Genomic DNA, 26,233 nt, shown 5'->3' on the forward strand with positions numbered 1-26,233 from the left:
TTAATTAAGAGATTAAAGTTTAAAAAAAAATACAGTGAAAAAGACAAAATGCTAAAGAAAAAAAGGAGATGGAGCCTTGTAGAATTGTCTTCAGCAAGGAAAAAAAAGTGCGGGTTATCAGAGTTTAGAGAGGGGTGGGGTGGGGGAAAATGTCAAAGAGTTTTGAGATGAAAAAAGGAAAAAAGTTTAAAAGGTAGGACACTAGATAGAAAAGCAGAAGGCATTCCTAACTTGAAATAATTTCTTTCTTCTTCAGACTATATCAGAAAATTACTTGACAAAAAAAGACCTAACAATGCCTATTTAGTATTTATCAAGTTTTTAAAGATTTGTAAATAAAAAGAAGCTCAGCAAGTATAAAATAAAACAAACTTGGTGGAGGCAAATTTTAAATTATGCCATACTACTCAAAAAACAAACAAAAAAACCCCCAGTAACTTTAGTTACTATCAATGCCCCCCCAATTAGGAATTTCAGTCTTTTGAATAAAAATTTCACCACTATTGGAAGAGACAGGAATCAAATATTCTTCAGCAATTTCAATAGTGGAAAAAAAAGATCTATAAGAAGATTTTTGTAACTGTTTTACGCATAAGGAAAGGAGTGATTATTTTTCTTCAAAGTGTTTTAAGACTAGAATAATTATCATGGCATATCTATCATGTATTTTCCTAAGAAGCCATAAATGACATTTATAATAAATTTCCTAAAGGGAGAAAAAAAAATGTAAACTTGTGTAGAAACATGTAACAAATGCTTTTTAGACCTTTATGTTTTCTTAATAACAACAGCAATAGCAGTACTATTTGTAATAGCATTTGTATAGTATTTTGACATTTTATGAAGCATTTCACATGTTAATATATTTGACTCCACAACAATCCTGGAAGATAGGTGCCATTATTAACTCCATTACAGAGATGAGGAAACTGAGTCACAAAGAGAATAAATGATTTGCCCAGTGTCACACAGCTAGTAAGTGCCTGAAGTAGGATTGGAACTCAGGTCTGATTCTAGGACCTGTGCTTTTTAAGTGGCATGCTTGGACGATGGTTTGTTGTTGTTTAGTCAATCCTACTCTTTGTGATCCCATATGGAGTTTTCTTGGTAAAAATAATGTAGTGGTTTACCATTTCCTTCTCCAGTGGATTAAGACAAAGAAATTAAGTAACTTGTTCAATTAGTGTCTGAGGTCACATTAGAACTCAGATTTTCCTGACTCTAAGCCCAGAAGGGTTCTGTCTATTAAGCCTTCTAGCTGCCTCTTATAATGATGGTTTCTAGGTCATTAAGATCTTCTTCCAATTCTAAACACTATAATTTTCCTCTAAAACTTAAAAGCAATAGAAAAAAAAATTCGATGAGGCAGGATATTAAGAGCTCAGCATTATTTTTTCATTTGAATATAGAATTATGACTATGTATATAGAGACTAAGAAAGTGAGTGGGCCAAAGTTGATTAGGAAGACTCAAATCATCAATAAGCATTTTTTAAAGCACTCACTATGCTACAGGTAAGGAACCTGGCTGTAGGCATTAAGAAAAAAAGATGACCTGGTAGAACTAGGCTCTGCATTCAAATAGACAATATCTAAGTAGGCCAAGTGGAAAAAACAACAAAAGTCTGTAAGAATTCCGTAAAACAGCAACAATAAGGAAAAGAAACCAATGTAGGTTGCCAGAATGTACAATAAAAACTCACAGCAGCATAATGCTCAGTGAAAGGCACAGACATGTTTGTTTTAGAATCTCAGAGCCAAATGAGTGGGTGGATCCAATTAGAAATACGAACTGTTGTTGCTTAGTGCAGGCTGGCTTTCCATTTCTCTTTTCTTTCAATGCTTCCCCACTCTTAACTTCTCTTACAACCTATTAGAATTATTTTAATTAATTACTCAACAAAGTCCTGCTGTAAGAAGTGTACCACTTATGGACCCAACTCAGTGAACCAGAACTCTATTGATGAAGCCATGTATATTCACATTGAATAGATCTGTCAAAACTCAACTTATTTAGTTAAAAGTAAATGGCAACAAAGTGGATTGTGCAAGAAACCTAGATAAAATAGCATATAGATAAGGAAGTTAATCTAATATGCAGATAACTGACAATGCTCTACAACTCACACCCATGATATACCAGGTAACTATCCCAGATATTCAAATATCCTCATTCTCCCTTAATTCAGATATGTACTAATTACTATCCTGGCCCTATAATCCCACCCACTTCATGCCTCAGATTCCAGGCTCTTGACAGTCAACAATCATAAGTGCCATTTCAGATCAGGAACACTGGTGGCAACTGTTCATATTATATGTGAGGGAGTAGGCTAAGCAGACATTGAAGATGTAAAATAGGTGTGGAAAGTCCAAGAATGACAATGGAATGCAGTCATATAATTAACAGAGATCATAATTGTGAATAAGGATACATATACTTTAAGTCAGTAGAACACAAAATGATACCTTATTCATCCATTCTTAGGTTTAAGTTCATCAAACTTAAGGCAACCTTCCTGAAATGCTATGATCAGGTCAAGTCATTGAACCCCAATTGCCTCAGGAAAAAAAAAAAAAAAAAAGAAGATGCTGCTTTAGGCAAGCTTTAAGAAACTCTCTTACATCTAAAGAAAAAAAAATCTAATTCCTCTATTCAACACCAAGTCCTTCAAAACCTAGCTTTAGACTACCTTTCCTAGTATATTATGTACATATATATATATGTATATACTGTCCTACTTGCTTATTTTTCATTCCCAACATCCTGCCCTTGTACCTTTGCTGTTTCATAGGCTGTCACTTATCCATGACATTGTTATTTACTCTGGGTGTATGTATTTTATATTTCTTTATTATGTGTACATATTGGTTCCAATGACAAAATGTAAAAATATTTATATAGGGAATGTTTTATTTTTGTACTGGTTATCTCTAGTTACTAGTACAATATCTGACATATAGAAAACATTTAACAAATGCCTGATTATTGAAAAACTATATCTTTTTGTCATTTACTGGCTGTACCTATCTATCTAGTTTCCACTACTTTATAATATATACTACCCCCTCCATTTCAGTTATGTTCAGATTCTTTGCTGTACCACAAATACATAAAATTCATTATTTTCTCTATGACTCTGCTCATGTTGTTCCCCCCACCCTTGCCTAGAATGTATTCCTCTCTTCCCTCTGTTTAAATTCTTCTATTCCCTCAAAGCCCAGTTCAAGCCTATCCTCCTCCATGAAATTGTCTTTTAAAATTAAACAGCCTTTAGAATGCGTATTACATATTTTAGCAACAAATACTTTAGTGTCTTATATGACTTATTTTTCTATTAATATTGTCAACCATGAATATATTACAAACTTATTATCAGTCAATGAGTACAAAGAAAAGCACAAAAATAGTCCCTGTACTCAAAAAGCTCAGTCTAATATGAAAAATAAGCATGTATGAGCAAGATATATACAGGATAAACTGAAATTAATCAAAAGGAGGAAGACACCATGTCCTGCATAATTATCTTCTGTATTCTAACACTAATGAGTGCACAATTCTAATAATAATATAGTAACTTCTTGTTAATGTAATTAAATGCCATAAATCTAAAATGTATATTATAGTTCATTTTAACCAGATTACCTATATTAAGAGTCAGGAGAGCTTGGCTTTAACCCCAATGCTTGCCTTTAACTGTATGATCTTAAGGAATTCATTTTTTCTCAGGTTTATTACCTGAACAATGTAGTATAATTAGATGATCTCTAGTATTATCTTTAAATCTATAGTTCTCTGATTTATCTTTCCATGTTCCTTTTCTCTATAGGCCTCTCAAATTCATTTGTATCTACCCACTTAAACTGACAATAAACAATACTAGATGAAACATTAAAATCTAATAGTTAAATTAAGCCAAAACCTGAAGTCAACAATTATTCTTGTTAAGACCCTGCAGTTTAGCTTCTATATGAGTAACAGAGAACTAAAATTCCTTAAATTCCTTAAACCAAATCCATATTAATAGGAGGCCTTCCTACAATACAAAACATAGAAGATAATTAACTATTTCTGAGTATGGAAGGAAAGGACTAAGCAGAAGAGATTAAAATCTCAATACTCCCAATCATACTATTAAAATCAAATAAACAAAATACTTAAGTAACTTAGTAGCAGGTGATTTTTTAAAACTGAAATCACTAAATACTGATTTTAATTCTATAGCAAAGTTCACAAACACATTACTCTATGATTCTTTAAATCTAGATTACAGAGGTGAAAAAGCCAATATGGCAGAAAGAAGGTAGGGGCTCACCTGAGTTCTCCCCCAAATCCCTCCAAATACCTCTACATAATGTATCTAAACAAATTTTAGAGCATCAGAATCCACAAGAAGGCAGAGTGGAACAATTTCCAGATAATGACAACTTGGAAGTTTGGCAGGAAAGGTGTGTTGTACCAAAGTAGGACTGGAGCACAGTGGGGGCCCAGAAAACTAGGAGCAGCCTTGGGCCTTTGAACCAGCAGTAAGGAAGATTTAGACCTTTCAGACCAGAGATGCCAAGGAAAACCTGGAAGGACAGCAGGAAAGGTTTGTTGCACTAGGGTGTGAGGGGAGCCCCTACAAGCCAGGAGCAAGCTTTGGGAGCCATAGTTTTTTGGCAATGTCAGCAGCAGCAGGAATGAAGCAACAGAGACTTTCAGAGACTTCAGCTTGCACGGCGAGGGCAGCAAATGGCTACAGATTGAGGGGACTCCTTTGCATTGGTGCAGCATTGTTGCTTTTCCCATCCTCAGATCTGGGTAGTAGTGCTAATTCACAGTACAGAATTCTAAAAAGGATCTCTGAAAACAGCTGCACAAAACCCTTTAAGTTTGGGACATTGAACTCTCCACCCTGGAAATAAAGCCCCACTTTAACAAAGAGTTAGAAGCCAAGTAATAGGGTGGGAAAAATCAGCAAACAACAGAAAAAGATTCTGACTCAGAAATTTAGTATAGTGACAAAAAAGTTCAAAATATACACACAGAAGAAAATAACAAAGTCAAAGCTACTACATCCAAAGCCACCAAAAAAAATAAGAATTGGTCTCAGACCATGGAAGAGCTCAAAAAAGGATTTTGAAAATCAAGCAAGAGAGACAGAGGAAAAATTGGGAGGAGAAATGAGAGTGCAAAAAGAAATACAAAAATTTAATGCTCTAAAACCCAAACTGGCCAAATGTGTAAGGAAGTACCAAAAGATTGAAGAAAATAAATCCTTAAAAATCAGAATTGAGCAAATGGAAGCTAATAACTTCATGAGAAATCAAGAAACAATAATATAAAATCAAAAGAATGAAAAAAATAGAGATCAATGTGCTCAATGAAAAAACAATTGATCTTGGAAATAGATCCAGGAGAGATAATTTTTAAAATATTAGTCTACCTGAAAGCCATGATCACAAAAAAGAGCCTACACATGCTCTTTCAAGAAATTATCATGGATGAATGTTGGAGGGGATGTGGGAAAATGGGACACTGATGCATTGTTGGTGGAGTTGTGAAAGAATCCAACCATTCTGAAGAGCAATCTGGAATTACGCCCAAAAAGTTATCAAATGGTGCATATCCTTTGATCCAGCAGTGCTACTACTGGGCTTATATCCCACAGAAATACTAAAGAAGGGAAAGGGACCTGTATATGCCCAAATTTTTGTGGCAGCCCTTTTTGTAGTGGCTAGAAACTGGAAAACAAATGGATGCCCATCATATGGAAAATGGTTGGGTAAATTATGGTATATGAATGTTATAGAATATTACTGTTCTATAAGAAATGCCCAACAGGATGAATACAGAGAGGCTTAGAGAGACTTACATGAACTGATGCTGAGTGAAATGAGCAGAACTAGGAGATCATTATACACTTCAACAACAATATTGTATGAGGATATATTCTGATGGAATTGGATATCTTCAACAAAGAGAAGATCTAATTCAGTTCCAATTGATCAATGATGGACAGAATCAGCTACATCCAGAGAAGGAACACTGGGTAATGAGTGTAAACTGTTTGCATTTTTGTTTTTCATCCCAGGTTATCTTTACCTTCTGAATCCAATTCTTCCTATGCAACAAGAAATTCGTTTCTGCACATATATATTGTATCTAGGATATACTACAACATATTTAACATGTATGGCACTGCCTTCCATCTAGGGGAGGAGATCGAGCGAAGGAAGGGAAAATTCCGAACAGAAGTTGAGTGCAAGGGATAAAAATTACCCATGCATATATATGTATTGTCAAAAAAAAAAAGTTATAATCATAAAATTAATTTAAAAAAAGAAAAAAGGAAGGAAGGAAGAATGAGGAAATGAGAGAGGAAGGAGATTTCCAAAATTATTCTAAGAGAAAATTTTCTATTGAGAAAATAAGACAAATCATATTTGGGGAAAAAAAAATTAATTATCATGGAAAGCTATCTTGAAATTCTAGAACTGGAGGAGAAAATAATCATTGAAAGAATACACCAATTACCTCCTGAAATAAATCCTAAAATGAAAACTCCCAGGAATATTATAGCCAAATTCCAGAACTCCCAGGTCAAGGAGAAAATATTGTAAGAAAGAAACAATACCAAGTATAGTGGAGCAACAGTCAGGTAAGACAAGATTTAGCAGTTTCTACATTAAAGGATTGGACGGTTTGGAATATAATATTCAGAAGAGCAATGGAGGTAGAATTACAATCAAGAATCACCTATTCAACAAAAATGATATAATTCTTCAGGACAAAATGTGGATATTTAATGAAATAGAGGACTTTCAAGCATTTGTATTAAAAAAAAAAACAGAGCTAAATAAAAAAATTTGATTTTAAAATATAGGACTCGGGAGAAGCATAAGAAGGTAATCAGGAAGAAGAAATCATAAGGAACTTAATTAATAACATTATCTGTTTACACCCCTACAAGAAAGGATAATACTTGTAATTCATAATAACTTTCTCATGATTATGGCATTAAAAGGAGTAATTCTAGAAAGAAGACACAGATGTGAGTGAAGGGATAATATCTAAAAAAGTAAAATTAAGGGGTGAGAGAGAAATGTACTAGAAGAATGGGAAAGAGAATGGTATAAATGATCTTCCATAAAGAAAGCAAAAAAAAAAAAAAAAAAAAAAAAAAAAAGCTTTTACAGTGAAAGGGAAGAAAAGGAAGGGGGGGGGGGAAGTGAGTCAATCTTACTCAGATTAGAATTGGCTCAAAGAGGAAATAATATACACTCTCACTATGAATACAGAAATCTATCTTGCCCTGCAAGAAAGTAGAAGGGGAAGGGAATATGGGAAGTGGGGAAGGTGATAGAAAAGAAGGCATATTGGAGTAGAGAAGAGTCAAAAGCTCAACACTTTTGAGGAAGGATAAGGTAAAAGGAGAGAGAGAATACAATAAACACAGGGGAGGAGGAGAAAAACAGTTAACAACAATATTTATTAAAAGAGTTTTGAAGCAAGTGTCTCTGATAGAAAGTCTTATTTCTCAAATGCATAGGGAGCTATAAAATTTATTTTTTTAGCCATCCCACAACTGATAAATGATCAAAGATATGAACTATGCTGAAATAGATATAAAACCACACATATCCTTTGATCTAACAATACTATTATTAGGCATGCATCCCAAAAGAGATTTAAAAAAAAAAAAGAAAAAGGACCTATATGTACAAAAATATTCATAGCAGCTCTTTTCATGGGGAAAAGGACTGGAAATGATGTCCATCACTTGGGGAATGGCTAAATAAATTTGGTATGTGACAATGATAATAAAATAATAAATGACAATAAAAGATAATAAATGATATAAAGATAGTAAGAAATGATGAATAGGATGCACACAAAAAACCCTGGAAAGTCCTCCCTGAGCTCAAGCAAAGTGAAATATATATTGTGTACAAATACCAATGTTATAGAATGATCACTTATGAATGACTTTGCTATTCTCAGTGATACAATGATCCAAGAGGTCTCTGAAGGACTTATGATAAGAAATACTATCCATACCCACAGAAAGGAACTTGCAAGAATCAGACAACAAAAGAGTGAACCTATAGTTTTGTCACTCCATCTTCAGAGCTATCCAGCTGGCTAAGAATAGCTTAAGTCTAGCTTCAGTCTAGTTGAACTTCCAACTAAAGATATATCCCTCAGTATATTGTTTAGATCCAAACTTAAGCAAGGAAGTTGCAGAGCTCAAACGATGGGTGTACTGAACAGACTTTTTCCAGATTACACAACTTAGGGAACACTAAAAATATTCAGGCATCTGGCCTGAGATGTTCCTGAAATTCTAAAATGACACAAAAATCAATACCCCAAGAAAGAAATCAAAAGGCCCAAGAAGAACAAAAGCCTAGCACAAATGCTTCCTAAAGATGCACCAAGGGGAAAGGGAAAGGAAGGATGAGGGATAATATCTCATATAATTGAAATGGAAAAGAAAAGTTTATATAACTGAAAAGAAAGGGGATTGAGACACACTTGAACTTCACTCTTATCTTTAACTGGCCACAAGAGGGAAGAATATATACAGAAATGAAGGTTCTCCAAAATTTCCCACACCCCATACATACAGAGATGAACTCAAGTGGGGAAAAGGAGTTGAAAAGGCTCAAAGAAAAGAAAGAAATAAGAGAACAGAAGAAAACCTTCTTAAAGAGAGGAGGAATCAAAGGACTAGAAAAGTATAAGAACAGGATGTAGAGTAATACATAATAGTCATAGCACTGAATGTGAATAGGATGTACTTGCTCATAAATGAAAGAGAATACCAAAATGGATTAGAAACAAGAATCAAACAATATGTTGTATACAAGAAGCATACTTAATGCAAAACAATGCTCACAAGAGTTAAAATAAGGAGGAGCAAAATCCATTATGCTTCAGTTGAAGTTAAGAAAAAAAAAACAGAAGGATAGTATTAATCTCAGAGCGATAGCAAAAATAAACCTAATTTGAAAAAATAAACTAAATTTTGCTGGAAAATACTATAAGCAATGAATCAATATCAACACTATGTATATGTATGCATGCACACAAATATACATATATACATTCATATACATACAAATACACGCACATCAAGTAGCATAGAAACTGAATTCTTAATGGAAAAGTTAAATGAGTTGGGAGAAATAGAGTTAAACTATAATGGGGCCTCTCAAAGCTAGATAAATCTAATTACAAAATAAATTAAAAGAACACAAAGGATTTGAATAAAATTTTAGGAAAATTAGAATTGATAGAAACCAGGAGACTAATGAATAGGAATAGAAAAGAATATTCCTATCTTCAGCTGTGCATGGCATATACAACTGTGCTAGAACATTAAAAAAAAACAGATTCAGAAAAGCAGAAATATTAAATGTATCCTTTGTGGACAATAATGAAACAAAATTATATTCAACAAAGGGTCTTTGAAGCAAAAATTAAATTTTAATTAGGTTACTTGGTCAAAAAACATAATATAGGAACAAGCAATAATTTTATTAAAAATAAATCATTATTGATCAGAGAAATGCAAATTAGATACCACTACACACATCAGATTGGCTAAGATGACAGGAAAAGATAATGACAAATATTGGAAGGGATGTAGGAAAACTGGGACACTGACAAATTGTTGGTGGAGTTGTGAATGGATCCAGCCATTCTGGAGAGCAGTTTGGAACTATGCTCAAAAAGTTATCAAACTATACATACCTTTTGATCCAGCTGAGTTTCTACTGGGATTATATCCCAAAGAGATCTTAACGGAAGGAAAGGGACCCACATGTGCAAAAATTTTTGTGGCAGCCCTTTTGTAGTGGCAAGAAACTGGAAACTGAGTGGATGCCCATCACTTGGAGAATGGCTGAATAAGTTATGGCATAAGAATGTTATGGAACATTATTGTTCTGTAAGAAACAACAAGCAGGATGATTTCAGAGAGGCCTGGAGAGCCTTATATGAACTGATGCTAAATGAAATGAGCAGAACCAGGAGACCATTGTACATGGCAACAAGAAGACTATACAACGATCAGTTCTGATGGATGTGGCTCTCTTCAACAATGAGATGAGATCACTTGTGCAGTGATGAAGAGAGCCATCTACACCCAGAGAGAGAACCATGGGAATTGAGAGTGGACCACAACATAGTATTCTCACTCTCTCTATTGTTGTTTGCTTACATTTTGTTTTCTTTTGCAATTTTTTTTCTTCCTTCTTGATCTGATTTTTCTTGGGCACCAAGATAACTGTATAAATATGTATACATACATTGGATTTAACAAATATTTTAACATATTTAACATGTATTGGACTACATGCCACCTAGGGGAGGAGGTGGGGGTAAGGAAGGGAAATTTTGAAACAGAAGGTTTTGCAAGAGTCAATATTGAAAAATTAATCATGCATATGTTTTGTAAATAAAAAGCTTTAATAAAAACAAAAAAAAACCCCAATGAATTAAAAAATAATAATAATAATGACAACATACCAAAGGACAACAATGAGACAACATACCAAAGTGGTCAAAGAAGAACTGGTGTAAAATTTTATCTCTAAGTCATTTCATCAAAGCAAGAGAGAGAAAGAAGGCCAGCATATCAACAGATTTGGCATTAAATTTCCTGGGGTGATAGGAGGGACAATGAATAAGTTTAAGATTTTAATTACACACCAAAATAGAAATCCTAAAAAATGAAAGGAGAGAATAACAAAAGTTAAAGTAAAAAAAAAATTAATAAATATAACCAGGAGCTTTTGTTTTTAAATAAAAGATAAATCAAATCGTTAAGGAGCTGTGAATGGATTCAGTCATTCTGCAAAGCAATTTGGAACTATACCCAAAGGGCTATCAACCTTTTATTCAGCAGTTACTGCTGGGTCTCAATCCCAAAGAGATCAAAAAAGAGGGCAAAGGACCCAATACGTGCAAAAATGTTTGGACCAGCTCTTTTTGTAGTGGCAAGGTATTGAAAATTGAGTGGATGCCCATCAGTTGAGGAATAATTGAATAAGCTATGGTATATGAATGTAATGAAATATTATTTTCCAATAAGAAATGATGTCCGGGTTGATTTCAAAAAAGCATGTAAAATGTATATGAACTATGCTGAGTGGAGTGGGCAGAACCAGGAAAATATTGTACACAGGTAAAAAGAAGATTATATAATGATGAAATATGATAGACTTAGCTCTGCTCAGCAATATACTTATCCAAGACAAATCCAACAAACATGGGATGGAAAATGCCATATGTATCCAGAGAACTGTGGAAACTAAATGCAGATCAAAGCATACTATTTTTACCTTATATTTTGTTTGTTTTTTTCTTTCTTATGGTATTTCCCATTTCTTCTGATTTTTATTTCCCAATATAACTGATATGGAAATATGTTTTAAAGAAATGATTGTACATGTATAAGTTATATCAGGTTGCTTGCTATCCTGGGGAAAAGGGAAGTAAAAGAGGAAGAGAAAAAAATTTGGAATTCAAAATCTTGCAAAAATGAATAATGATAGAAAGAAAATGGACATGAACATAAAGTAAAAATAATTTTAAAAAATCAAATGGAACCAAAATTATTAAAGAAAATGGGGACCACTGACACTTAAAAGAATATATTGAAGTTCATCAAAACTGCTAATAGGGACTAATCAATTTTTGTATTTTGAACTCATGTTTTAAAACAGTTTTCTCAAATTCTGAACTATACCCAAAAATCTTTAAACTGTGTGTCTACCTTTGATATAGCAAAGCTCCTATCATGTCTACACCCTAAAAACAACAAAAAATGGGAAAGGGGCCCACATGCACACTAATTTTTATATTCAAAAATGCATATATTCTTTATATGGTAGCAAAAAATTGAAATTGATGCGGAATCTATCATAAAGGAATATCTGAAGAAGTTAAATGTTATGGAATACTGTTGTGTTGTTAAAGATGATGAATGGAATGACTAGAAAGAGCAAAAACCAAGAAGAGAAAGATGTTTTAATTATCTAGCTGGAACCTTCAGCAAATTGACTAAATTTCAGCCTGACAAAAATATAAAAATTCTTCAATTACATCTTTTTCACTCCAGGGGATAAAATGCAATATTTTATTACAACTTTTTATTTGTGGGACATAGAGAATTGGAATGGCACAAATAAAATGCAAATAAGGATTTAAATTTTCAAACTGAATCTGAGTCAGTAACTAAAATTTTATTAATACATTTTAAGAAGAATAAAAGTATAATTTCTGAGTTGTATGCCTGAAAAAAATTGATAAAAATTCTCCTGTTGAGGGCAGAGTCAAGATGGCAGAGAGCACACATGCTTCATTCTGAGCTCCCCTAGTATCCTCACCACTAATTACCAAATTCAGCCTTTGAAATAGTGCTTGATTGGTAGAATCCACAAATATTGGGAATACAACAAATTACCAGCTGAAAATAATCTGGAAGATTGCCAGAAAAGGTCTGTCTTGATCCGGTGGGAGGAGGCTAGTACAGGCAGGGAGGCAGAACACAGAGTATAGCCCATGTTGAGTGGACAGGGGCAAGGTGCAGTCTTCTCAGATGGAGAATTTGCTAGGAGGACTCTACCACAGGTTGGCAGCTCTGCTTTGGTTGCAAAGCAATAGATCAGCAGAGAAGTTACACAAACACTTAAGGTAGAGTATACCCCAAAACGCCAGAGTTTCACAGGACTGGCATACCCACCCAGCACCGGGAATGACTCAGCATGATCACAGTGTAGTCACATGATTACAACACAGTCGCATGATCACAGCACAGTTGCATGATCACAGCACAGCTGCACTCTGCAGGGCCACAGCTGCACTCTGCAGGGTGACAGCTCTTCCCAGGGCAGCCATTCTTCCACAGCATGGCTGCTCTTTGTAGCCTGTTCACAGAATAGTCAGTGTTCGTCTGTTCCTGTTCTGTAGAGGAAGCTGAGAACCTCCTTGCCCTAAAGACAGAGCCCAAGGAAAGACCCCCCAAAATTTTTTTTAAATGAATTAAAAATAAAAAGCAAAAGAGAAGAGATTTCCAACCCTGAGGAGACTAATAGCAGACAGTCTCTGGATAAAACCTCAAAGGGGATATAACCTGGTTCCCACCACACAAGGCTCTCCTAGAAGAAATTAAAAAGGATCTTAAAAGAGAGCTAGAAGAAAAATGGGGAAAGGAAAGGGAAGCTTGGCAAGAGAGTTATGAAAAAGGCATATAACTCACTAAAAGAAATATTTGAAAAAGAAAACAACTTCCTGAAATGTGAAATGGAAAGGGTAAAGAACTACCAGGGAAACAGAATTTGTGAATTGGAAAAGATAAAGAATCCCAGGAAAGGAGGATTTGTGAACTGGAAAAAGAAATTAACTCAATAAAAAAAATTGTGAAATGGAAAAAAATTCCATAGAACAAAACAACTCATTTAAAAACTCAATTGGACATATACAAAAAGAAATTAAAAATGTTAAAGATCTTTGGAAAAACAACAGACCTAGAAAATAGATCTAGGAGAGATAATCTAAGGATTATTGGGATCCCTGAAAATCATGATGAAAAAAAGAGTCTAAACACTATTTTTCAGGAAATTATCAAAGAGAACTGCCCAGATGTAATAGAATCAGAAGATAAAAGGAACATTGAAAGAATTCATCGAATACCTTCTGAAAGAGACCCCAAAATAAAAACTCCAAGGAATAGTGGCTAAATTTCAGAACTATCAGACTAAGGAAAAAAAGCCAGAAAAAAACAATTCAAATACCGAGGTACCACAATAAGGATCATTCAGGATCTAGCTGCTTCCACATTAAAGGATCAAAGGGGCCTGGAATCTGATATTCCAAAAGGCAAAAAGAACTTGGAATGCAGCCAAGAATAAACTGCCCAGGTAAGCTGATCATTTTCTTCCAGGGAAGAAGATGAAACAGGTGAATTCTGTTTATTTCTAATGAAAAACTAGAGCTAAATAAATAAACTGACCTCCAAATATAGGAATCAAGAGAAGCATAAAAAGATAAAAAGAACTCTTGAAAACTGTATTTCTGTTATGCATATACATAAAGAGCACATGTATAATTTGACTTTATTGTTATAATATAAAAAAGGGACTTAAAATGGAAAGGTGATTGTAATAGATAAAGTGAAAAGTGGAGGTAAAAAGAGAAATTACATCTCATGAAGAGGCAAAGGAAACCTATCACATCTGAGGGAATTAAGGCAGGGGGATGAACATAGTGTGAATCTTACTCTCATCAGATTTGCTCAAAGAGAAAATATTAGACATATTTGGTTTACCGAGAAACTTCTCTCATCTTATTAAAGAGTGGGAGAGGAAAAGGGAAAAGGAAAAGAGTAGGCTAAATAGAAGGGAATGCAGAAATAATAAGGGAAAGGTATAAGAAAGGGGGAGGTATTCTAAGGAGGAGGGAGGGATTTTAAACAGAGAGAACTGCGTGAGGCAAGTGGTGTCCATAAGTTTAATACTGGGGAGGGAAGGAAGGGGGAAAAGAAAAAGAAAAGTACAATCTTGGGGTTATAAAATGGCAGGAAATACAGAATTAGTAGTTTTAACTGTAAATGTGAATGGGATGAACCCTCCCATAAAGCAGAGGCAGAGAGCAGACTGGATCAAAAGCCAGAATCCTACAATATGTTTTTTACAGGACACATTTAAAGCAGGGTTACATACAGAGTAAAAGTAAAAGACTGAAGCAGAATCTATTATGCTTCAGGTGAAGTCAAAAAAGCAGGGATCGTCATCCTTATCTCAGATCAAGCAAAAGCAAAAATTGATCAAATTAAAAGAGATAAGGAAGGAAACTATATCTTGCTAAAGGATAGCATAGATAATGAAACAATATCAATAATAAACATACATGCACCAAGTGGTATAGCTTCTAAATTCCTGAATGAGAAATTAAGAGAGTTACAAGAAGAAATAGACAGCAAAATTATAATGTGGGAGATCTCAACCTTGAACTCTCAGAATTAGATAAATCAAACCACAAAATAAATAATAAAGAAGTTAAAGAGGTAAATAGAATATTAGAAAAGTTAGGTATGATAGATCTTTGGAGAAAACTGAATGGAGACAAAAAGGAGTGCACTTTCTTCTCAGCAACTCATGGAACCTATTCAAAAATTGACCATTTATTAGGACATAGACCTCAAAATTAAATGCAGAAAGGCAGAAATAGTAAATTCATTCTTTTCAGATCATGATGCAATAAAAACTACATTCAACAAAAATCTAGGGGAAAATAGACCAAAAAGTAATTGGAAGCTAAATAATCTCATCCTAAAGAATGAATGGGTGAAACAGAAAATCACAGACACAATTAATAATTTCACCCAAGAGAATGATAATAATAAGACAACATAAGAAAATTTGTGGGATGCAGCCAAAGCGGTAATAAGAGGAAATTTTATATTTCTAGAGGCTTATTTGAATAGAGAAAAAAAAGATCAATGAACTTGGCTTGCAACTTAAAAAGCTAGAAAAATAACAAATTAAAACCCCCCAAATACTAAAGTCAAAATTCTAAAAATAAAAGATCAATAAAAGTAAAAGTTAAAAAACTATTGAATTAATAAATAAAACTAAGAGTTGGTTTTATGAAAAAAATCAACAAAATAGATAAACTTTTGGTAAATTTGATTAGAAAAAGGAAAGAGGAAAATCAAATTGTTAGTCTTAAAAATGAAAAGGGAAAACTCTCCACTAATGAAGAGGATATCAAAGGATTAATTAGGAGTTACTTTGCTCAACTTCTGCCAATAAATTTGATAACCTCAAAAATATAGGCTGCCCAAAATAAAGAGGAAGAAGTAAATTGCTTAAATAGTTCCATTTTAGAAAAAGAAATAGAACAAGCTATTAATCAACTCCCTAAGGAAAAATCTCCAGGACTAGATAGATTTACATGTGAATTTCTACCAATTACCACCATTACTACTGATTATCGTATTAGAAATGCTAGCTTTTGCAATAAAGAAAAAAAGCGATGAAAGGAATTAGAGTACGTAATGAGAAAACCGAATTATCACTCTTTGTAAATGAAATGATGGTATACTTGCAGAACCCCAGAGATTCTACTAAAAAGCTATTAGAAATAATCCACAACTTTAGCAAATTTGCAGGATACAAAATAAATCCACATAATCATCAGCATTCTTATATATCACTTTAAAAACCCAACAGCAAGAGATACAAAGAGAAATTCCATTTAAAATAACTGCTGATAGTATAAAATATTTGGGAATCTATATGCCAAGGGAAAGTCAGGAACTATATGAGCAAAACTACAAAACACTTTCCACACAAATAAAGTCAGATTTAACCAATTGGAAAAATATTAAGTGTTCTTGGAAAGGTCCAGCGAATATAAAAAAGATGACAACACTACCTAACTAATCTATTTATTTAGTGCTATACCAATCAGACTCCCAAAAAACTATTTTAATGACCTGGAGAAAATAACAACCAAATTCATCTGGAAGAACAAAAGGTCAAGACTTTCAAGGGAACTAATGGAAAAAGAATAAAATAAAATAGAGGTGGCCTACCTGTACCAGATTTAAAACTATATTATAAAGCAGCAGTCACTAAAACCATCTGGTATTGGCTAAGAAATAAACTAGTTGATCAGTGGAATAGGTTAGGTTCACAAGACAAAATAGTCAATAATTATAATAATCTAGTATTTGACAAACCCAAAGACCCCAGCTTTAGGGATAAGAATTCACGTTTTGACAAAAACTGCTGGGAAAACTGAAAATAAGGTTAATTTACCATTAATGAAAATGAAATAAATATTAGGAAATATTTTGCCAAATTATATGTCAATAAAACTAATATTCTTTAAAAAAAAAAAAAAAAGAGTATTTATAAAAATTTAAGTTGCCTGGATAAAAAAGAGAGAGAGAATAGAATACTTAAGTAACCCTTTCTTAGGAAAAAAAAAATTTGAACAAGAGATAAACAAGTCCCCTCATTTAATTTTCTTCATAAATAAGGAGGGGAAATCCAAGATTAAATGTATTTAGAAGGAAATTCTACCATACATTTAAAGAATAATTAATGCTAGTATTATATAGACTGTTTGAAAAAATGATAAAGAAAAAAATCTTACCAAATTTCCTTTTTCTGACAAATATGGTTTTGATACCTAAACTATGAGAGGGAAAACTATATACCAATTTCATCAAAGAATACTAATGCAAATGTTCCTGCAGGGCTCCTTAAGTATTAGGAAAACTAAAAATAGAATTGACCATAACACAAAACTAACAAAAATCATATAATTATTTCAAAAGATGAAAAAAACTTTTGATAAAACAATACCCATTCCTGTTAAGAAACACCAGAAGGTACAAAAGTAAATGCAACTTTCCTTAAAATGTTAAGTAGTATCTGGGGTGTATAGATGTTAAGGGAAGATTAGTGAAAAGCAGAAACTAGACATAGACCAATATCTCATATTTAGAATCATTTGGACATAAAAGATGATATCATCAGCAAATTGGGGAAACATGGAAAAAATTCCCTATCATATTTTTGGATAAGAATTTATGACCAAACAAGAGACAATATCCATAGAAAGTAAAATGTATAATTTTGATTATATAAAACTAAAAAGGATTTGCATAAAAAAAACCCAACATAGCAAAACTTAGAAGGAAAATAGGAAATGAGTAAAAAAAAAAAAATTTTACAACTAATTTCTTTAATAAAGGTCTTTTTCTCAAAAGTATACAAAATTAAGCAAAATATATTTTAAAATATAAATGAGCTAATTCCTAATTTACAAATAGTCAAAGGATACGAACAGGCAGTTTTTAGAAGAAAAAATCAAAACAAGCAATGGTCATATGAAAAAATGTTTTAAATCACTACAAGGCAAATGCAAAACTCTGAGGTACCACCACATGTCCATAAAACAGACTAATATAACCAAAAAGGAAAATGACAAAAGCTGGAGGAAATAGGGAAAAATAGGGACACAAATATACCGCTGCAGTTGAGAAATGGCATCACCATTCTAGGAACAATTTGGAACTCTGACCAAAGGGCTATAAAATTGTGCATATCCTTTGATCCAGCAATACTATTTATAGGTCTATATCCCACAGAGATCAAGAAAAAGGAAAAGAACACATATATGTACAAAAATATTTGTAGCACCAATTTCTATGGTGGCAAAGAATTTGGAAACTGATGAAAAATGTTATCCTCCTCCAGAGAAAGAATTAATAAACTATGAATGCAGAATGAAGCATATTTTCACTTTCTTTACTTTTCTTACTTCCCCCCTGCAATATAATTAACGTGTTTTATATGAACTTCACATGTATAATGGACATTATATTGTTTGCATTCTCAGTGAGGAAGGAGCTGGAAAAAGGTAAGATAATCTCAAAATTCTGAAAAATGAATATTAAAAAACTAAATATTTATTAAGTTATAAAAATACTTAACAACTCTAATTAATACAATCATTCTTAACAATTCCAAAGAACTTCTGATGAAAAATGCTGTTTACTTCCAGAGAGAACTCTGATGAACTTCAGGTGCAGAATGAAACATTTTCCACTTTATTTTTCTTGACTTTCTTCCCTTACAAGATGGCTAATATTAATGTTTTGTATAACATCACATAAAATTCTTGCCTTCTCAATGGGAATGTAGAGGAATAAAAAGAGAAAGCATTTGAAACTGAAATTTTTTTAATTAAAAATGAAATATAAGTCAGAACTGGCAAAGTGGTAAAATATATTTAAAAGAATCACTGTATCTTTCCATCACAATTTTTATTCTTCCTAGGTTGTGGTGTTCAATAACTAGTATCCACAAAGTATTAATGGAAGAATGGCAGTATGAAGGAGCAAAACAAAACAAAAAAATCCATGATTATTAGAGGGCATGACTTAGAAGAAGATTCAGCAAACGAGACACTCCTTTTTCATTCAGGGAGACAGGAAGAGAAGAAGTAGAGCACGGTATCATGAAAGTTTAGCAAGGAGAATCAGCATCAAAGACTAAAGAAAGATCAAGAAAGATTAGAATTGAAAAAAGATCTTTATAGATCTTTGGCAATTATGGAGGCAGTTATGTAATGCCATAGAGCAGGCAGTAGGCCTGGAGTAAGGAAAAACTGAATTGTAATCCAGTTTCAGACACTTACTAGTTGTGTGATCCTGGACAAGTCATTTAATCTCTGACTAACTCAATTTCCTCAACTATAAAATGAGGATAAGAACCTAGGATTGTTGTGAGGATCAAAGGAGGTATTTGCAAAGTACTTAGCACAGTATCCGGTTGCACAGTAGGCATTATTTAATTGTTCTGTCCTTCCCAATCAAGAGTTCATTGGAATAGTTTCAGTTGAATGATTAGATGGGAAGTCAGGTACTTATAGTTAAGAAGAAAAATAGGAAAAAAGGTGGATGTACCAATTAAAGGGAGTCTTCTCAAGAAATTTAGCCATCAGAGAGAAGACATATATAGGAGGATAGCTACCAGGGATGGACATTTCAAATGAAGGCTTTTTAAAAGACAGAAAATACATTGGCACATTTGTAGGCAGAAGGAAAACAACCAGTACACAGGAAGAGATTGAGGAATGAGGGAAACAATCTATTGGATTGTAATCCAGCATTCTAGGATCACTTGCGCATATAGAGGGATTAGCTTTGGCAAAGAGAAAGGCCACCTCTTCATGTGACGCAAGAAGATAGTAGCTGAAGGTATCTCAATGATGTGAAATAAGAGAGGGGCAAGAAGGAAGAGCTCTCAAAGAACTCTCAATTTTTTCAGTGAAATATTTAACAAGGTTGTCAGATTAAAGACTGGAGGGGAAAGGGACTTTTGGAAGAATTCAGGAATGATGAAAAGGTTGGAAGAAGTCATGAGTGGGATAATGAATTGTTTAGAAAGTGTAAAGGGACTGCCTTGCTACAATTGTGTGAGGAATTAAGCAGTTTCCTAATTTTCTCCAGTTCTCTTCTTTTCAACATCACAAGAGCTAGCAGATGGCAGGAGTAATCCAAGGTTGAAGTTTGGCAGAATAGGAGTTTCAATAGTGGCAAAGAATGCTAAAGAAAACAACAATATAGAATTGAATGGGCTCTCAAAGTACAGTCAGTGATAGACTGGGAAAGAAATGAAGATTAGAGAAATCAGAGTTTATGGTGAATCAGTCATTCAATTAGCTCGTGGACAAAGAATAGGTTGAAATTGTAAGGTAAAGGTAAAGGCAGAGATAAAATGACGATAAATTTTCACAATTCATAAATCTAGAAATGAATATTTATGGGTGATTGCAAGATCAAGGATATTCTTATTTCTTCATGCAAATGTGGTGAAGTCAATGGGTAAGTTACTGGAAAAGAAAAAACTGAAGAACTAGAAGGTTGGAGTGAATCAGAGAGTATTGAATAAAAGTCATTCCTCCCACCCCCTCCCATAAGGGTAGGATTTGGAGAGGAGAAAAAGACTGAGTCAGGCACTGAACTCATTGAAGAAGAAAGGAAAGTATCTTGGAAGTTAGTAGAAAGCAGCCACTGAAATTTTTATTTGGTGAAAAATATTAGCTTTTTTTGAAGTGCTTCAGTTACTCTTAGGAGATTAAAGACAAAGTAAAATGATACATGCTACAAAAATACTTTTTGCATTTGTACTTATACTGTACTGTGCATCTGTAGTACTTTCAATTGTAGCAAAGAACCAGAAATACTTAAGTGTTTTATCAAATAGCATATCACTGAACAAATTATAGTATATGAATGTAATGGAGTATTATTGCACTCTAAGAAATTATGAAAGGTATAAATTCAGAGAAATGTGGAAATACAAATATAAATTGAAAAATAATAAAGTGAGAAGAATCAACAAAACTACTATAATGACTACAACACTGTAAGGGGAAAGAACTCCAAAGAACTTAAGTACTCTACAACCAATCATACTGAAGAAGCATGGCTTTCACTTCTTAAGGAAATGATGAACTATAAGTACAGATTGAGACACATTTCCAGACACAATTTTACAATACAAATTTATTTTGCTTGATCATATTTTTGTTACAAGGAAGGGCTTTTATTTGCAAAAAGAAAGTTACAAGAACAGCAAGGAATACTGAGAGTGAAGTTTTTAAAAAGGGAGGGGATTTTTCATACATTTTAAAAATAATGAGAGGAAATCTAAGAGAAGTTTAGAAGGTGCACAGATAAGCAGTGGAAAATTAGTACTATCACATTAAATTTAAAGTGTATTTATTACTTAAAAGGATTGAGCTATACGTCATAAATTTACAATTCCATGTGTAATCCTATTTATTGCCTTCTTTGTGAAACTGTGGTGGTCGATGATTTTCTAGTTCAAAATAAAATTTTCTTTATAAATAGCTAATTTACCTTATTTATTTTAATCAGGGTCCAACCCTGAGTCAGTGACACCAACAACTCACATATTCTTATTCTCAGAGTAGTTTCTCAAATTCACGATAAACCAGTTTTATTAAGTTTTACAAACCTAGATATTTAAACTTTTATGCAAGGCTTTTGTCTTCCATAGTAAATTAGCTAATTCTATTCCAAGTCTAAGGAATGATAAACAGGCACATAAGCTATCTCTATAAGAAAATAACATTTTCTTCACAAAGAAAAAAATACCATTTTTTGCTAAGTAATTCTCTATCTTATTAGAAAATAGTAAATCCTTGCAGTGATAAAAAGGTAAGGAATCAAGGATCAGAGAATTTTAATTAAAAAAAACTTTAAGTCATTTATTCTGACCATCCATGCAATGCATTTAATATTATCTACAATATCCCTGATAGATTTAGCCACCTTTCATATTTCCAATGAATCAGTGTTGAATAATTTTTAGAGAGGAATACAAAAGGACAGTGGGAGCACACTTGTTATATGACATAACTAGATAAGAATACACAATTCACTTGTTATATGACATAACTAGATAAGAATACACAATCTCACTAAAACTTTTCCAGCTGGAATCTAGAAAAACCAATGGTGCTGGAAAACTACTTATTAATAATAGATTCAGTAAAGCAAAATCATAACATTCTTTGAATCAAAAGGGTCTGGTTTAAATCAAGGTAGACTCACTTATACTATAAAGTTTCAGAATATGTTTTTAAATGCAAAAATAAAACGATTTACTCACCTCACTGTTATGGCCTCTTAAGTTGAAGTTTATTCTCTGAGGAGTGTTTCTATCCCTCCTACAGTGGCTTGAAGTGAATGTCACCCCTACAACTCCTCGACCATTGCCTGTAGCCAGCCATCCTTCCTCATAATACCGCCTCCTGCACACTGGCTTTTCCTTCTCACTCTTAGGAACTCTACCTTTCCAGGAGAGGCATAGAATATTTGAATCGCTGCAAAGGACAGGCCCATGTTCCACTGCTGCATACATGCTTTTTTATTAATATTTTTACAAAAAATTAATGTTTAGTGCAGAAAAAATTTAAACCAATTTCTTTTTTGTTGGTTTGATTTGCTTTTTTTTCTCCTTTAAAACATAAATACTGACCTGGCACACATCATAGGGTCAGTGTTTTATAAATATCCACCAAATGCATAGTGAAAAATTCCTCTATAAAAGATGATGGCAGTCTGCTAAGAAAAAGTAACACTTAAAAAAAACTTCAGGTTCATTTTTATTTTCGAGTCCTTAGAGTGAGGGTTCACATATCCTTTGGAGAAACAGCATGGTTAAGAAGTGGTGATCAAGAAACAGATGCGTCTTCTTTTTGCTCAACTTGTTTATCTTTACAGCCTGAGATTCCAGTTTAGGGTAATACAATTCCAGAGACAAAGGGTTGCAAATGTGTAGATTTCAAGTAACTTAAGGCTTTAAGAATTCCTCTAGTTGGATTTTCTCTTCAGGAGTTCAAATGCAGAAATTGAATATATATATATAATCACTGTTTCTGAGCCACCCTCTAGCATGTTTCTGAACTAGACAAATTTCTGCTGCTAAAGCTGAAAAAGATTGCATAAAGGGAAAAAAAGGCACACAAACCGTGCAAAACAGACCAGAGCTTGTGCAGGTAGGTGCACACCAGTCCAAATTTGGGAAAGGGTGTTTCCTCCTCCCTTCACAGCCAGGAAACCCACTAGATTCTATGGCTTTTGTAATTCAAAGCCAGTCCCGCATTCATGGCAAGTCTTTGCTTCCACCTGAAACTTAACATACCCTGAACTGTTTATCACGTTTTTTCCGCCTGCTTTCTCACTTCTTGCTGCCATAGAGGCACAAAAAAAGAAAATCCCTCTTTCATTTAGCAGAATCAGAAATGCTTTCAAGCTTTTAATGAAGTAAAAAGCATTTGCTTTCAGTAAAGCATAAGTCCTCACTTTCTTTTAAAAACAGGGCTACACTTCAGTTTTGAGTCTTCCCCCACTTCTACCCCCACTTTAAACTCCCCCAGTTATTTTTCCCCCTATTCTGCTACAAAGATCATGTGTTTTTCCCAATGTGGTATAAAAACAAGTCCCAGCATTAAGCACATAAGTAATCTCCCACTCATCTGCAAGTCTTTTAGGATTTAAGAGAGGAAAATGATTACTTAAAACAAAAGCGTGTACACACAAAAATCAGATTTGTTTTTTTCCACGTTGCCCTGATGATGTCTCATAGCTTGTCCGATGAATTCTTTCAGCTCAAATTCAGAAAGGGTGCTCCAAATGCCACAATTGTAGTCCAGTAAAAAGGAAAGCTACTGTTTGGTTTTTCTTCATCTCTGCTTTTTAATTATTGGTTTAGATTACAATTTAAGATATTTATCCTATAGATGCAGGAAGAGAAAGGGGAAATAAATTATATTTTCACAAATGCTTTTAACAAAAAGAAAGAAAAAAGCAAACAAATCAGTTCAATGTCCAAAACTTGTTCCGTCACTCCTGAATTTACTTTCTTCCAGTCATAACCACAATGTAATGGTTAATAGGCAGTTCAGGAAATAAAAAAGAGTTCAATTCATTGAGCCCACTGAAAAAACAAAGTACCAAGGGACAGCACATGATCAAACTCATGGTACTAAAAGACAAATCCCCCCCTCCCAACCCTGTCACATTCTCATTTAGCATATTCTTTTAAATGTAGAGGTATTTGGGGGACTTGATCTGTGAAGGATTTTTTTTTTCCTCTTTTTGCAAACTTTCTTCACCCATGAAGACCATATGGAAAGTTGACCTTTAGCAATATGTTTTTCTCCCTGGACTCCTGAGCCCAGTGTTGCCAAGTTGCCCCATCTGATTCTTAAATTTATTTTCATCAGTTGTAAAACTTTTGAGAAGGGGCCAAAGTGAGTGCATGTTACTGTAAATGTGTGCGTATGTATATGTCCTTATGTATATATATATATAAATATATGTCTAGCTATATGTAGTACTAAATATACATACGCGCACACAAACACAGATACACACACTTCTTCAGCCTGCCACTTGAAGTTGCCTCTGTTTTTCCGGTCAGTTGCCATGAAGGGTTATGTCATTGAAGGATCCATACTGGTAACCACAGCTTTCAGTCCAGGGTCCTTCCACATCTGTAAAAAGAAAATGCAAACAAAAAGGCCATAGTTTCTTAAAATACTGAAAAACAGAAGTTGTAATTACATGTTAGTAATAACAAATTGAGACTTATACTTATAGCCCTTTATGTGGTTAATATAGATTTAATCTATTAAATGAATAATAATCAAATAGGTTAAGAGGAGACAAGTAGAAGACAAATTAGATGCTATGCTTGGAGCAAAAAATCAGTCTTTTATCAAAATCTGCCAAAAGCCAGCTGGATATAAAGCAAATTTTTCCCTGCTACATTTTTCTTTATTAAAAATTATTAAATATTATCTCTCTCTCTGGAATTCCACTTCCAAATTTTGCTCACTCTCCAACCCAAATCGTTTAAGAAGTACTTCTATGGTTCTAAGCAGAAATCTATATGGTTTACTCAGGAATTTCAATCATTATCATAGAAATGAAAGTTTGTAAATATTTTTTCTGAGTTAATGTAACTCAGGTGAGTCATGTTGGGTTTGTGGATTTAAAAAAAAAATTGAAAATATCCATATATCAAATAAAAAATTTCAAAAACTGTGGCATATAGAAAAGGAAAGAAAACCTATAAAATAAACCCAATGCATTCTTTAATGGGGCTAATTGCCAACAAACAACATTATCAATGGTTTATTAAAGAATTTATGGCAAGTTGGAAAATTCCTCTCTATTGAAATTTTTCTTGTGTTCTACTGTGTACATGAAAATGCTTTTTTTTTTCTTTTCTAATTTTGTATTTAAGTTTAAAATGAATTAAAAATTTGCCAAAAGGCTAACTGAAGCACTTCAAAAAAAAGCTAGTATTTTCATCAAATCAAAATTTCAATGACTGTTTTCTATTGACTTCTAAGACACTTTCCTTTCTTCTTCTTCAATGATATCAGTGGCTGGCTCAGTCTTTTTCTCCTCTCCAAATCCTGCTGTTATGGGAGGGGGGGAAGGAACGACTTTAACCCACATACCAATACTCTCTGAATCACTCTAACCTTCTGGTTCTTCAGCTTTTTCTTTTCCAATAACTTACTCCTTGGCTCCACCACAGTAACATGCATGTAACTGAGAATAGCAAAATTCCTTGTTATAATTTTCTGGAAGCCTTCTTTCTGATCATTTATTCACAGTCAATGTCATTTTGCTTTGAGAATAAAAGTGCCTACCTCCACATTCTAACCCCATTTCTAATTACTATTCCTTCTTTTTAGAACATTCTTAAGATATATATCAATTATAATATGAAGTTAAGAAATGTTTTCTACCAACAACAGCTGGTAGCAACAACAGTTTATAGCAAAAAAAAAACACACAAAAAACCTGTAAACTATTAAAGAATGCATCTATTGGAGAATGGAGAAATAATTTTTCCTCCAGTTCAATCAACTTCCCCAAGACCACTTCCCATCCCCATTCCCTCCCCCCCAAAAAAGCTCATATCCAGAAGACTCATCATCACAGAAATTTTTATCAGATTTGACATTTTCCTTCCATCAGGAGCCTCATCTATTTCTGCCGCTCTGATTAGAGGACTTAGGAAAAAACTCCTCCCAAAACTTCCATTTAAAGAGTACTCAGAAGTCCAACCAACTCTTCATTGGATTTAACTATATTATCACCATGTCT

The 26,233-nt window shown here is 33.5% G+C and overlaps 1 protein-coding gene across 11 annotated transcripts in view; it reads right to left on the reverse strand.

Moving 5' to 3' along the window:
* TULP4 (TUB like protein 4) overlaps nucleotides 1-26,233 on the reverse strand; it is a 196,817-nt gene that overhangs the window by 134,445 nt on the left and 36,139 nt on the right. For 4 of the 11 annotated variants that reach the window (XM_074309420.1, XM_074309423.1, XM_074309428.1 and 1 more), the window contains 2 exons: nucleotides 24,461-24,603; nucleotides 22,215-23,841 (listed from right to left, as the gene is read on the reverse strand). In XM_074309420.1, coding sequence (XP_074165521.1) covers nucleotides 22,215-22,466 — 252 coding nt within the window. In that variant the 5' untranslated portion in view covers nucleotides 22,467-23,841; nucleotides 24,461-24,603. Of the gene's footprint in view, nucleotides 1-22,214; nucleotides 23,842-24,460; nucleotides 24,604-25,578; nucleotides 25,673-26,233 lie in introns of those variants that run through there. The other 7 variants (XM_074309422.1, XM_074309427.1, XM_074309419.1 and 4 more) reach the window with 5 other exon arrangements.

The sequence above is a fragment of the Sminthopsis crassicaudata genome, chromosome 4 (genome assembly GCF_048593235.1).
Source record: "Sminthopsis crassicaudata isolate SCR6 chromosome 4, ASM4859323v1, whole genome shotgun sequence".
NCBI lineage: Eukaryota > Metazoa > Chordata > Mammalia > Dasyuromorphia > Dasyuridae > Sminthopsis > Sminthopsis crassicaudata.